The sequence below is a fragment of the Saccostrea cucullata genome, unplaced genomic scaffold, assembly GCF_032062105.1.
Source record: "Saccostrea cucullata isolate Sc308-1 unplaced genomic scaffold, CSIRO_AGI_Scuc_v1 ctg348, whole genome shotgun sequence".
NCBI lineage: Eukaryota > Metazoa > Mollusca > Bivalvia > Ostreida > Ostreidae > Saccostrea > Saccostrea cuccullata.
Window position 1 is genome coordinate 317,102 of NW_026933269.1, and position 14,282 is coordinate 331,383.

At 33.3% G+C, this 14,282-nt stretch overlaps 2 protein-coding genes across 2 annotated transcripts; both read right to left on the reverse strand.

Moving 5' to 3' along the window:
• Positions 1–259: 259 nt before the first annotated feature.
• On the reverse strand, positions 260–1,798 carry LOC134237842 (uncharacterized). The gene has a single exon (XM_062719985.1). The coding sequence runs from the start codon at positions 1,796–1,798 to the stop codon at positions 260–262; it is 1,539 nt and encodes a 512-aa protein (XP_062575969.1).
• Positions 1,799–1,809: 11 nt separating this feature from the next.
• Positions 1,810–4,889, reverse strand: LOC134237843 (uncharacterized). The gene is made up of 2 exons (XM_062719987.1): positions 2,878–4,889; positions 1,810–2,785 (listed from the first exon to the last, which is right to left on the reverse strand). Exons 1-2 carry the CDS (start codon positions 4,887–4,889, stop codon positions 1,810–1,812), a joined length of 2,988 nt encoding a protein of 995 aa, XP_062575971.1.
• Positions 4,890–14,282: the final 9,393 nt, after the last annotated feature.

Consider the following 14,282-nt stretch of genomic DNA (forward strand, 5'->3'; position numbering starts at 1 on the left):
AATCAACTCAATGTAAAATCGATAATGATTTAAGATCACAAAAACTCTCATATATATAGTATTGAAGAAACATCTGGAAATAGAAACTTCTATAAAATTCTAGGTCATCACATTCTGCCATATTCTAGAGACTTCTTGAGAATTCATTCATGAAACATATAGAACATTCTAGATTACACATGTACATCATAAAATTTCTATAAGATACATTAAAATTGCGACAATTCGCAACACTCCCAAGACCAAGGAAAGTTAATCATTAATTTAATTGTTCCTTTATCAGTTTTGTCGCTCTTTCAGCGGCCTGTCTTTTCGCTCTAGGTAACGGAGGAATACCATCGACTGCTGGCTCTTCCTTTGTCATATCACTATCACCAAGGTCAGATTTATCGGTGCATTCTATGGGATAAAGTAAATTTAACGGTCGGTTTAATGTTCTTTTGTTAGGTAACATTACCTTTCCGGACCTGTATTGTCCATCTTGACTCATTGTCAAATCGCAAATTCTTCCAATCTTCCAGCTTCCTCTAGGGAGATCTTCTTTGATGAGGACAACATCACCAATTCTTGCCGGTCTGTTGTCTTGAATCCGTTTTCCTTTTAATTTATAGGATGTTCTTTCTCTTAGACTTAAAAGATACTCATCTCTCCATGTCTTCCAGAATGTATCTAAAAGTCGTTGACCTTTTTTCCAAATTGCCAATAAAGTGTTTACAGAGCTTGCAACAGGTACATAGTCTGGGTCCATGGGATCAAAATTTTCACTATCTTGAAGTCCTATTTTTGGATTCAAAGTGAGGAAATGCGCTGGAGTTAGGGTGATGTTTGAATTAATATCATCTCCAATATATACTAAGGGTCTAGAATTCACGACTGCCTCAGCCTCTGCAAGCATTGTTCTCATTTGTTCATTTCTAAAACAGAGTTTTCCTATAGTTTTTCTTAAGCATCGTTTGACAACACCAACCAGATCATAAAATCCTCCCATCCATGGTGCCAGTTCCACAATAAATTGCCACTGAATCTCTTCATTTGCAATATAACTTTGAACATCCTTATCAGACTTGACTTTTTCCCAACTTTTTTCCAAAACCAGGCTTGCAAGTTTGAATTGAGCACCATTATCAGAGATAATTTGTTTTGGCTTGCCCCAACGCGCAATAAATCTCCTTAGTCCTAGTAGAAACTGTTCTGTGGACATGTCCTGCATGAGTTCAAGATGTATGGCCCTTACTACCAAGCAGGTAAATAGACAGATCCATACCTTTGTATTGCCAGTTTCTGTTTTGATGAAGATTGGTCCAAAGTAATCCACTCCCGTGTATGTAAATGGTGCTGATTCACTCACACGTTTCTTTGGTAGTGGAGGCATCAGTGGCATCTTGTAAGGACCACCCTCAAACCGCTTACAGATTGTGCATTTACGAAGTATTCGTTTTACTTCTGCTCTTCCCTGTGGAATCCAGTAGTCTTGACGAACCAATGACAGTGTTTGGGAGACTCCGACATGAAATGATTTTTTGTGGATGTAATCAATAATTAGCCCCGTCACATGGTTCTTTCTTGGAAGGAGGATGGGAGTTCTTGCTCCTTCTGACAGCTGAGCATTCTTGAGTCTTCCAATGCATCTGATGATTCCTTCCTGATCCAATCCAAGTCCTAGTTGACTAACTAAATTATTTCTTTTCTTTTCTTTAAGTGCGGTTTTGATATCACCATAGTTTTGATCCTGGATATTCTTTATCACAAGAATTTTAGCATTCTGTAGTTCTGAGTAAGTTAGATGGTTCCAAGGCATTGGAATTTTCTTCACTCACTTTTGATAAACCTAAGAGTCCATGCTAAAACTCGAGTAAGGTTTATAAATGATGAAAAATTTTGGTAGTCAATGATGTTTGGATATCTAGTTGAGTCACAATCTGAGTTGTTTTTTCTTCCGTTAGGACTCTCCCCAGCCACCAGCTTTGCTTCATAAACTATCTCTGGAGTCTTGCATTCTGATTCTATGACACTCTGCATTTCTTTACAGGTTTGTTGACTGTTCCATGAAGGCCAATTATCTTTCCTCTTAATTAACCATTCTGGACCATTCCACCATTGTTCAAATTCTTGAAGAGTTTTAACTGTTGTTCCTCTGCTTGCAATATCAGCTGGATTATCCTTTGTAGACACATATTGAAAAGTGATATCCTTGTTGTTTCTGATTTCTTTTACTCTGTTTTCCACAAAAGTTTTCAGAGGTTTCTTCATTCTTATCCAATGTAATACACATTGGGAATCGCTCCAAAGGATCTTTTCTGTGACAGGTAACTTCAGTTGTTGTTCAACAAAGTTAATGCATCGGACTCCAATGACAACAGCCAATAGTTCCAATCTAGGCAGTGTTATTTTTTTGAGTGGCACTAATCGAGTTTTAGAAAACAGCAGGTTGACAGTACTTCTTTCTTTGTTGCTCTGATGTAAATAGACCGCACATGCATACGCTTTAGTTGATGCATCACAAAAGCACATTAAATTGTATGTCACTGTACCAGGAAGTCCAATAAAACGAGGAATAGGGCAATTGGGAATATCATTCAGGTCTGCGGATATATTTTCCCAGCGCAGAATGTCTTCTTTGGTCAGTTCTTCATCCCACTCTTTCTTTTGGTTCCATAATGTTTGTAGAAACAACTTTGTTCTCAAAGTAACTGGGGTAAAGAACCCAAGTGGATCAAAAACAGAAGCAATTCTTTGAAGGACTTTCCTCTTGGTGATAGGTGGAATATGAGTTTCATCTCTTGGACTGTTTATGAATAGGGAGTTCTCAGAAAGTTTCCAAGACAAACCAAGAATTTTTATGTTTCTCTGTTTGCTTGATCAGCTTGAGGAATACACTGGCTAAATTCTGTGGAGTTAGATGCCCAGTCTCGTAAATTCATTGACATGGTACTGAAGATCTCTTTGGCGTCTGTATATAGTTTCCTAGCCTCTGAGACAGACTCTACACCAGTGATAACATTATCCACGTAGATATTACGTCTTATGTTTTCAGCTGTTGCAGTGTTGTAGTTTCCAAGATGGTAATCTAAAGTTGCAGCCAATAGAAAAGGGCTTGATATAACCCCAAATGGAACTCTCGTAAATCTGTATACTTGAATATTGTTCTCTGTGGATGGAGTTTCAATATCCTTTAACCAAAAGAATCTTGTCACATCTCTGTCCTTTCCTTGTAATTCAATCTGTAAAAATGCCTTTTCTATGTCAGCAATAATTGCAATCCTTTTCATTCTAAATCTCAACAACAGTCCACACAAATCATTTAGCATCACTGGTCCTCTGTAAAGACACTCGTTAAGGCTGTTACACTCTGGTTTGACCTTTGCCGATGCATCATAGACGATCCGTACTTTTGTGGTAGGCTTTGTTGGATCAATGACAGCATGATGGGGTATGTAGTGTTTGACACTATTCTTCACTTCACTGCTCTTTGTCACCTTTTCAATTATACCTTGCTTGCATTGGTCCTGAATTATTCCATCATATTGGTGCAGCAGCTCAGGGTTCTTTTTTAGTTTTTGAAGTAGAGATTTCAACCTTCCAAAGGCAAGTTCTCTGTTCTCTGGGAGTTCAGGTTGCTCATCCTTCCAGGGCCAAGTGACTTGATATCTACCATTGACTAGTTTTATTATTTCGTTAAAGTTTTTTAAAGCCTTGTCATCATCTGATGAGTGGGGCTGATCCTTGATTCCAATAGTTTCCAAGTTCCAGTACTCGTCTAGTGATGGCTTCAAGGGCAAACATTCATCGACAGAGGAATGAAGACAATATTCCGTTGTTAGACTGTTTCCATTTACAATCAGCATTTGGTGTAAATTATCTCTGGATACCTCAAAGTTAGCTTGTGTTCGTCCAGTGAGAATCCATCCTACTTTTGATGAGAGCAAGTAAAGTCCATGGTCAACTTCAATTTTTTCTGATGATACCAAATCAAGATAATAGTCATTCCCAATAAGGATGTCTATAGTTGAATTCTCTGTAGTTTTTGGTAAGGTATCTGCAAACTGTAGATGTTTCCATTGGCACTGTACCTTTTCAATGATGTTAGGTGGTAACGGTCGTCTGTGTATTGGTCCGGTTATTTGAGGCACAACATTTGCTTCAATTCTCATGTGGTGTCCATCCTTCAGTTTAATTCTTAAAGATATATTTGGAGTTTTTACTATTTTCGGTTTCGTGGATCCAAAGGTGACAAGTGATATTTCCTCTGTTCTTTTCCTCTTCAAATTCAATCTTGAAGCTAATTCCTCGGTAACATACGTTCTTTGAGACCCAGAGTCCATGAGAATTCTTATTGTTTCAAATCTCGATCCATTCAGATCTGATGCATCAATTTTTGCAGTTTGCATTAGGACCATACTTCCTGATGACAGTAGGCTGTTTTCTCGAACATTGTTAACTGTTTCTGAGTCACATAGTTCGGATGATTCAACAAAGTTTGAGGTTTCTCTCAAAGGCAGCATTTTCTTGTTGCAGAGACTTCGGTGATGTTTCTTTGTCTGATGGCAATGGAAACATGGTTTGTCGACTTTGCAGTCTTTGCTAAGATGACCTGGCCTAAGACAAATATAACATCTTCCCTTAATCTTTTGTTTTCTGTCTTCAACTGTCCTGAATTCTTTGCATTCGTCACTCCAGTGATTTTGTTCACAGAAGATACAAATGGGATACTTTCTTTGAATTTTGTTTCTTCTTGGAGATTCTTTAAATGATGTTGTTAAGGCTTCCGCAGATGTATGTCCATATAGCATTCCAGGTAATGGAGGTTTTCTAGCAGGTTGTTCTTCATGACCGGCTAGGTTTTCCATATCTGTAGACTCTCTGGCTGCTATGTAGTTATCAAGAAACATTCTCAGGTTTAGCACAGTCCATTCTCTTTCTTTCCTTTCTGTATTTCTAATTGTAATCTGGCTTCTTTTGGTAACTTTGTTATAATCATGGAAACAAAGACATCCTGGTTAACATCCTGTTCCAATGCTTCTAGGCTGCGCATATGCTTTTCTAAATCATCAAATAGTCTACGGAGACTGGAAGTATTATTGAGTGCAGGCTTAATGTTTATAAGGTCCACATAATGTTTGTTGATTACAGACTGCACATCTCCGAATCGTTCCTTCGATATGGAGAGAGCTACATCATAATTTTCATGGGAGAGCATGAGGCCGGAAATAGCAGATTGTGCCTTTCCTTCCATTTTATTTTTCAAGTAGTTGAACTTCTCAACATTGGAAAGTCTTGTGTTTTTGTGTACTGAAGCTTCAAAGGAGTCCCAGAACTCTTTCCACTTTAATTTGTCTCCATTGAATGAAGGGAAGGGAGCTCAAACTTTGGTAGTTTAACTACTGGAGTTTCTTTCTCTTTGCATATCTTCTCTTTTCTGTGCAGTTCCTGAATTTGGAGTTCTTGGAAATGCATCAGTTGTTCCTGCATTTTTGTCTGCAGATTTATCATGTGGTCTATTCTTGGGTCATTTGGTGCTTCAGTTTTCATATATGGAATGTCCGCTCGTTCCAATCTTTTTTCCAGTAGTAGAATATCTTCTGAGTGCTCTGCAACATCTGTGAGCAATTCAAACAACTTCTCACTATCTTCTGTAAATTTCTCAATTTCAGATTCATTGTCTTGTTTTGCTTCCAAGGCAATGGAAAGTTCTTTCATAGATTCTTCTTATTTAGCACCAAAGTCCTTTAACCGTCTCAAGGAAGATTGAACTTGGTTGTCAAATCCTCTTCTTCGGCTTCTGAAGAAAGAAATGTCTTACTTTTAACCATTTCCTTCAGCAGTAGATTCTTGTACCTTGTACAAAGTCCTTTCAAGTATGAGGTTGACATCTTCTTCTTTTCCGTGATAAATTCTTGATTTCAGGCTCCAATTCCCGGGTTCTGGCACCAAACAATGTGGCAAATCACAATCACACGGAAATCTTCTTTTTATAATTTATTACGACGATTTAAAGGCAAAACAAATCCACAAGGGTTAACAATCACAATACCACATTGGCTAAGATGATCAGATGGTTTCTGATATATATTCAATCTTTCTTCAGTGTAAACTAAATCAACTCAATGTAAAATCGATAATGATTTAAGATCACAAAAACTCTCATATATATAGTATTGAAGAAACATCTGGAAATAGAAACTTCTATAAAATTCTAGGTCATCACATTCTGCCATATTCTAGAGACTTCTTGAGAATTCATTCATGAAACATATAGAACATTCTAGATTATACATGTACATCATAAAATTTCTATAAGATACATTAAAATTGCGACAATTCGCAACATATCTGTCTATAATCTAAATGTTAAAATTGGTATATACACTTATGAAAATAGGAAAAATAGATTATGTGAAATGTGCTTTTCGTATGTTGGCGAAGAAGAATTTCATTTTATTCTACAATGTCCTTTTTATCGTGATCTTAAGATTGAAATATTTGAAAAAAAAGTATGATAAGAAATCCAGTGTTTGAAAATAAATTCAACGTTTAAGTGTACAAAATATTAAGGAACTTTATGATCTCGGAAAATACATATATCAAACTTCCATTAGAAAAAAAATGAATCATTTATAATTTTTTAAGGTAGTCCAATCCTCAGGTTCATATAATTAGCACTTAAGTGATCAAAAATACTCATAAAAGTATCTCTGAATCCACAGAGTTATGTAAATTTATCCACAGTATTTCTTTAAAGTTATTGATTAAAGTTAATCATATTATATAGGGAAATTTGTCAAATCTCCAATATTTTTGCAGAAAAAGCGAATTGGAATATGAGCAATGTATTTTTTAATATCATATTGATCAACAAATATATTTAAGGTTAAAAAACGATAGGTACCCAGGCATTCAAAGAAATTGTCATGATTTTTATACTAATTTGGTATTTTTTGTCTTCTATTTCCGTCATGTATTCTTTAATACATAGTGTAAAAGGCTTTTGCTATCATTGCAAGACACCACAAATCACTTCTCATTTCATATCATGCTAAGAAGCATTGGTATCTATGGCTGGATTCAGGAAAATCTTATTTCAGTAAAACTGTATTAATTTTTTTCTCCTTTTATAGGGTACAAATGTCAACTTTTATAGGACCTTTTCTAAGACTGCCAAAGACCTTGAATCTTATATAGATGAATAAAATGAAAATTGTTGCATGAAAAAATTTCATTTTCAAGCTTCATTTTGATGCATTTCAAATTAAATATAAATTTTTGGAGTTATCCTTCCTGGCTGAGGATCGGATATCCTTAAGTATATCATAATTACAGATGCCTGTTATGATGAAGTTCACTAGCTAGTTTTTTTTATTATGCTCACCTTCATGTTGTTGCATTTTATTGTATATATGTGTTAAGTTTTTATTATATGTAATTTGATGTGTCGTATGACGCAAAGAAATAAATAACTTGAAAACACTGTGGGGATGTTCGGTCGGCAAAGAATGCTCACTCCTCCATAGCACCTGATCCAACTTCTGATGTTTTGGAAGATCGTATCTACTCAGCTCCTATTTTGTATTGTTCTATGGACCATTTATCTTGAATATTGTTCGTTATCTTTGATTATTTCTTTAATTCTAGTTCCTTTACAATTTTTTTTTATATCAAATATGCTCCTCTTACAGAATCCCCCTTCACTGATAAATTATTTATCGACGAATTGTTCAAGAAGATCTGAACATATGTGGGACACACGTTTCTTTTTCTAAATTCCATTCTAAATTACATTTGGTTCTATTATATTTATAACAATTTCACAACATATTTTATACTTATTAACTTTTGAACACCAGTACATATGACTTAGGAGCAATAGACAAATGGGCGCAGGAGTAATAAGGAAGCATACAGAATATTCTACCCTGACTAAATCAGTGATACATTATGACGACATAGTAGGAGAGATTACGTAAATTTTAGAACACACCTTTTCGTAATATTGGTATTTAGAGATGCAATCTAACTCTAGAAAATATATAGAAACGTGTAAACATTAACAGAAATAAAATATTTTTATTTTATAGTGCTGTATCTGTCATTTTGATTAAAATCTACTACCGATGACATTATATGTGTACATAAAGCAAGCTAATTTATATTCATCGATGGCATTCTTTATTGAAAACAGTCAGCTATATACGTATCCATGTCGGCTTTTCCTCTGTCCTCTGACAAAAAATGCAACAGAACAACAATAAGCTGGATATTTAAGAACATAAAATCTATACAGATTGAAAGTATGTCTTCTAAAATACTTGGAAAGAGCTGCTAGATTCCCGAGTTAAGCATAGTTTTACGTAAAATCTCGGTTCATATGTATAAGATTCAAAACATCGGTTTTGTGCAAATATGTGTTATAATTATTTTACTGACAGGACAGTACTGATTCTAGCAACACTTTTTAAGCAAAATAGATGTTTTTTAGAATATATTATTAACTCAAAGAAATTATATAACTCCGGGGTATTCTTGTTTTTCTGTTAGCTTTTTTTTTAAATTAAAGAACATTTCGCTGTTAATAGAAGTCCCGTGATGACGTGGTGGTGCACGTCTTTGCATTAGACACTTTTTGATATGTATGCAATAGTTAATAATAGTTTACGTTTTATCAGCTATTAATAGAAGTCACGTGATGCCTGGTGGTGGTGATGCACGTCTTTGCTTTAGGCACTCTTTTATCTTTATGCAATAGTTAATATTGTATAATGTACGTTTTATCAGCGATTTTGGTAAAATATGAGACTTAATTTTCTTAAAAGGTCTTAATTTTTCGGGAAATGTTTTATATGCTTTCATAACATATCAGCGGCTTTCTATTTTAAAAGATCTCTTTTGAAAACTAGATTAAAAAGCAAGAGTATCCAACCCCTCCCATAGGCTGCTTATGAAAAAGGTGTCCACCCAGGAGACCAAAAAGGCAAATATTTTGACCCCCCCCCCCCAAATAAATAAAAATGTTTGACATATCATTCAAGTTTTAAGCTTTTCTCGTAGCCCAAAAAACTTAGAACTTCTTCCATTAGAAACTAAAGTGTCTCCTTAAATCTCAAACCCCCTTTTCTACTTTTTTAATGCAAGACAGACTTACGTGCTCTTCTTATTATAGGTTGGACTCATTCAGGAAGATAATAACCTTTATATATTTTAAAAGCCGCGGCTTTTAATCCTGAACAATGCACTTAATTTACACGTGTCGGTACTGTCTATCTTTACATGTTATATACCTGTGTTTAAAGTAATATATATTGGGGAAAGCATTTTGGCGTTGAACAAAAAATTCTGCAACTATACTTTTAATGTTGAAACTCAAATATCACTTATTGAAATGTATGTATGTAGTATTCTTAATTATAGAGCAGAGGTGTGAAGATTTCATAAAGGTATAAATTTAGAAAAAATACACAGTAATTTTTGTTACTTCGTGTAAAAAAAGAGTGCCTGTAACAATCTTCTTTATTTGAAACTCTGAAGAACACCTATGAAGAAATATAAAAAGCTGAAAATTATAAAATATTTTTTTTTTAAATTAAAGGGGACACAAAGTATTCTACTAAAATCATGTTTGGAAGAATGTATCTGTCTACAATCTAAATGCTGAAATTGGTAGATACACTAATGAAAATAGGAAAAATAGATTACATGAAATGTGTTCTTCGAATGTTGGTGAAGACGAATTTCATTTTATTCTACAATGTCCTTTTTATCGTGATCTAACATTGAAGTATTTGAAAAAAAGTATGATAAGAAATCCAGTGTTTGAAAATTAATTCAACTTATAGGTGTACAAATTATTAAGGAACTTTGTAATCTCGGAAAATACTTATGTCAAGCTTCCATTAGAAGAATGAATCATCTGTAATATTTTAAGTGTATCATAATTACAGATGCCTGTTAAGGTAGAACCTATGTCGGAAAAGTCTTTGTCACAAGATTCTGAAAATGATGAATAAGCACTCTCGTATCAATCAGTCAAAAGCACATGACATATTTCTTTGTTATTAAATGTTGTGCAGCCTGGTAAATTCATACAGCGACTACACATTTTCAGCCATTTTAGGGGTACTTGTTATAAAGAGAATATGAAAAATCTCAAAACTACTGAAGTAAACATCGTTGGTCGTCGACTTTATTAACTGAACAATATTAAACAGTATTTCTCAAAATAAAAAAAAATTCTTTTTTATTCCATTAACATGAAAGATTAGTCCTCATTTAAGAGAAAAAATATGCAAATGAACTCTATTATATTTAGTCAATTTTCCATCCTAAATTTGTCAATATTTTTCAGAAGTCTTTGTCGGAATATTTTCAATCTTTCATATGATTGAGAACATACCTAAATGATGACAAAAAGTGAAAAAAATTATTAAATTTCCCCTTAAACTTACAAGAAATAGGTTATTTACCGATGTTACCTTTCTTGACCTTTTTGCACTTCCACAAGATTTAATTAATAAATGACTTTTTGGGGTTACTTTCAAATTTTACAATAGTAATATTTGTCAAAAATTGTATTCTTCTATTCAAACAGATCATATACAATAGAATATTTGAAATCAAACACCAATCATATTCATTAAAGATAATCAATACATAATTAACAAATAACTATGAAAAGGCATGCATTTCATGATAGACATCAAACAATTACGCAGCACTGTTAAGGCCTACTATGAGAAATCAACGGAAAATATTCGTGCAAAAAGGGGAATTTTTTAAACTGATTTTTTTTAATTAAGCTTTTATTATCACAGAACTTAAATACTTATGGAAATAACATAGTATAACCCACTCTGTACTGTATGAAGTTTGGTCCCATTCGATGAACATTCACGTGATGAATGCATAGCTAGTGTACTGAATGTAGGTCATGAACAAATTTCAATATCGCAAGGGTATACCCTAGTTGAAATTAAAAATTCAAGCTATTAATTGTTTCTGCATACTCTGTAGTTTCTGAAAAGTGCTGCTGCTTTGAATAGAATTCGCGTTTTAATAGTTATATTTTCAGGTAAATAAGCCAATGTCGAAATATGTTTGACTTTTACGAAATATTTTGTGTACTTATAAAAGCAGTCCCTCGATTTAAAGAAAGCAGCAGCACTTTTCAAGTTAAGAAAAATATCCTTTAACTATATTCAAAAAATGGTTAAGATGTATTAAGTGTATGCCCTTGCGAAAGTTCGATTTTATGAGGCATCTCATTATAAAATATACGGAACCTGTGTATAAAAACACGACATAATAAAATATATTCTCTTGATAGTTAATGAATAATCGCACTAAATAAAGGGTATACATTGGTATTAATCGCCTATTTGAAACCTGTTAATATTATTCCGTTTAATAATAAAACGTATTTTTCCTTGTTAAAAAATTCCTCAATCTGCCTCTCACAGCACATGAAATACGTCATTTTTACCAAAATGACGTCATATTTACAAGTTCCTCGCGATCAGTGCTTTGTTTATAACAAGCTACATAGGACTAAACTAGCAAGTATTTTTAATGCATTGATAAGTTTTATTTTAGTTTAGTATGCTAATACAGTTAAAAGTTGCAAATTATTTCATTTTCAGGTATTATGAGGAATACATCAAAGTCATATTTTTGTGTGACGTCACAGTAAACTTTTCCCGTATAAAATAGGCCCCGCCCCCTTTTTCAAGTCTTAACAATGCTGCGTATACACAATATTCAACACATTTTTAACTCAAGCCGCATTTATCAAGATTTTAGTGATACTCTTCAGTTGGCAACTGAAGATTTAATTTTTAGGATTTTTGCATTCCCTCAAAATAGTTGCATACTATTCAAAAGTTATAACAATGTAATTTCATTACATGAGAATGGATTTGTCTACTTTAGGTCAAGATCTATAGTAAATAAAAGGTGCCTACAGTTTTCTCTAATTTGAAAAATGTATCAAGTCATTTAGCTTTATAATTAAAAATATATAAATTGATTATAGGTATTAAGAGTATTTTAGCATGATTTTAAAATGAATTTCAAATTCCTATACTAATTTACTTCATTTTCTATTGAAAAGTATGGGAAAAAGTAACATAAAATTTATTATGACGTCGTAGTGATTCTAGCACAGGCTTAACACATTATGCCGTACGACGTAGGTTCTATGTTAAAACACACAGTTTACTTGCTATTTATTTATTATGCTCACCTTCATGTTGTTGTATATCATATATTAATTTAGTTTCATATGTAATTTGATGTGTCGTATGACGCAAAGAAATAAATTACTTGAAAAGACGGTGGGGTGTTCGGTCGGCAAAGGATGCTCACTCCTCCATAGAACCTGATCCAACCTCTGATGCTTTGGAGGATCGCATTTACTTTTGCTCCTATTTTTTTTTTGTTTAATGGATTTTTGAGCTTGAATACTTTTCGTTATCTCTGTCTATTTCTTTGATTTTAGTTCCTTTTCAAAATTAATAACCTAATATCAAATATTCTTCTCTTACAGAATCTTCTCTTACAGAATCCCCATTATTAGTTATTTATCGACGCATTGTTCAATATCTGAACACATGTGGGGCACACGTTTCTTTTTTCATTTCATTTTACAATTGCGTTTGACTCTATGATATATTTATAATAATTTCACAATTTATTTGAAACTGAACTTTGGAATATCAGGACATATGACATAGTTATTTATCGACGCATTGTTCAATATCTGAACACATGTGGGGCACACGTTTCTTTTTTCATTTCATTTTACAATTGCGTTTGACTCTATGATATATTTATAATAATTTCACAATTAATTTGAAACTGAACTTTGGAATATCAGGACATATGACATAGGAGCAAGAGGCACAGGGGTTTCTATTTAATAGAATTTGTTTAGAAAACTAGTCTAAAATGCTAGAGTACCCAATCCCTCCCATGCGCTGCTTATGAAGAAGGCGTCAACCCAGGACCCAAGGAAACAGGAATTTGGACCCCTCACCCCGCTCCGAAAAAAAAACAAAACAAAATAAATCATCCAATTGTTAAGCTATTCCCGTAGGCAAAAACGCGTAGAACTACTTCCGATGGCAATCTCGTTACACTAAGCAAGTTAAGTACCTCTAAAGAGTCTCCTTAAATCTCAAATCCCCTTTTCTACTTTTTTAATGCAAGACAGACTTACGTACTCTTCTTATTATAGGTTGGACTCATTAAGGAAGATAATAACCTTTATATATTTTAAAAACCGCGGGTTTTAATCCTGAACAATGCACTTAATTTACACGTACTGTCTATCGTAACATGTTAGATCAATAGCCAAAAGGAAGTCTCAATCTTCATTTGTCTAACTGTATTACAGATCAAAACTAAAAATACTATTTCTGATTACAAACAGCATTCACGAAATCTTTCCCTTTCAGTTATATAAACTAATAATGTTAAAAATTTTCATCAAAGTCCATAAGGTAAAAAACATACAATAAAAGATTAGATAGATTTTATTATTATATAATTGAATAACTCCTATCATTCTGATTGGCGGAGATCCAATTATGTAGAAAAATAATACACCATATTTACCTGCACGTGACTTCCAGGTGAATATAAAGATTTATTTTCTCTAAATTAATCTAAAAATAGATCAGGAAATTCCAAATTGATTCAAATAGTTTTGGAACGCTATTACACCTGCTACCGAGTTTTAATTATGTAAACATAATATTATTAGGCGAATACATAATTTGTGGTGTGGCTTGTAAGATGGGGGGAGGCGTTCCCTCTCTCCAATACTTTTTCTAAACAAACATTTTTGCTTAAGATTTTTACTTCCAAAGCTGCCAGTTCTCCCTGAATATCCTCTATCCTTTCAAAATCTTTCATATAAAAGAGCCTGATATTATCTCTTTTTTCTTTCATGGTAACTAAAATAAATTTAAAACGTTTCAAATTAATACGACTGGTGATGTTTATTTACATTGAAACTCTGCTTCTTTCTTTAAAGTTGGTAAGGATTTCAACAAAAATAAAAAAGTAATGAGTTATATCATTCGGACTCGGTGAATATTGTTCTCCTCAGGTGGCATAATCATCGTATTGACCTCAAAAACGGGCAATGATTGTACAATATTTAATAGTAATTTTTAACATCCATTTGAGAATTCTTGAATTGTAAGATACAAGGGGTGCAAGTTTTGAATGATTTAAATTTATAATTGTAAACATATAACGGAATAACAAAATTTTGTCAATAGCTAGGTGTA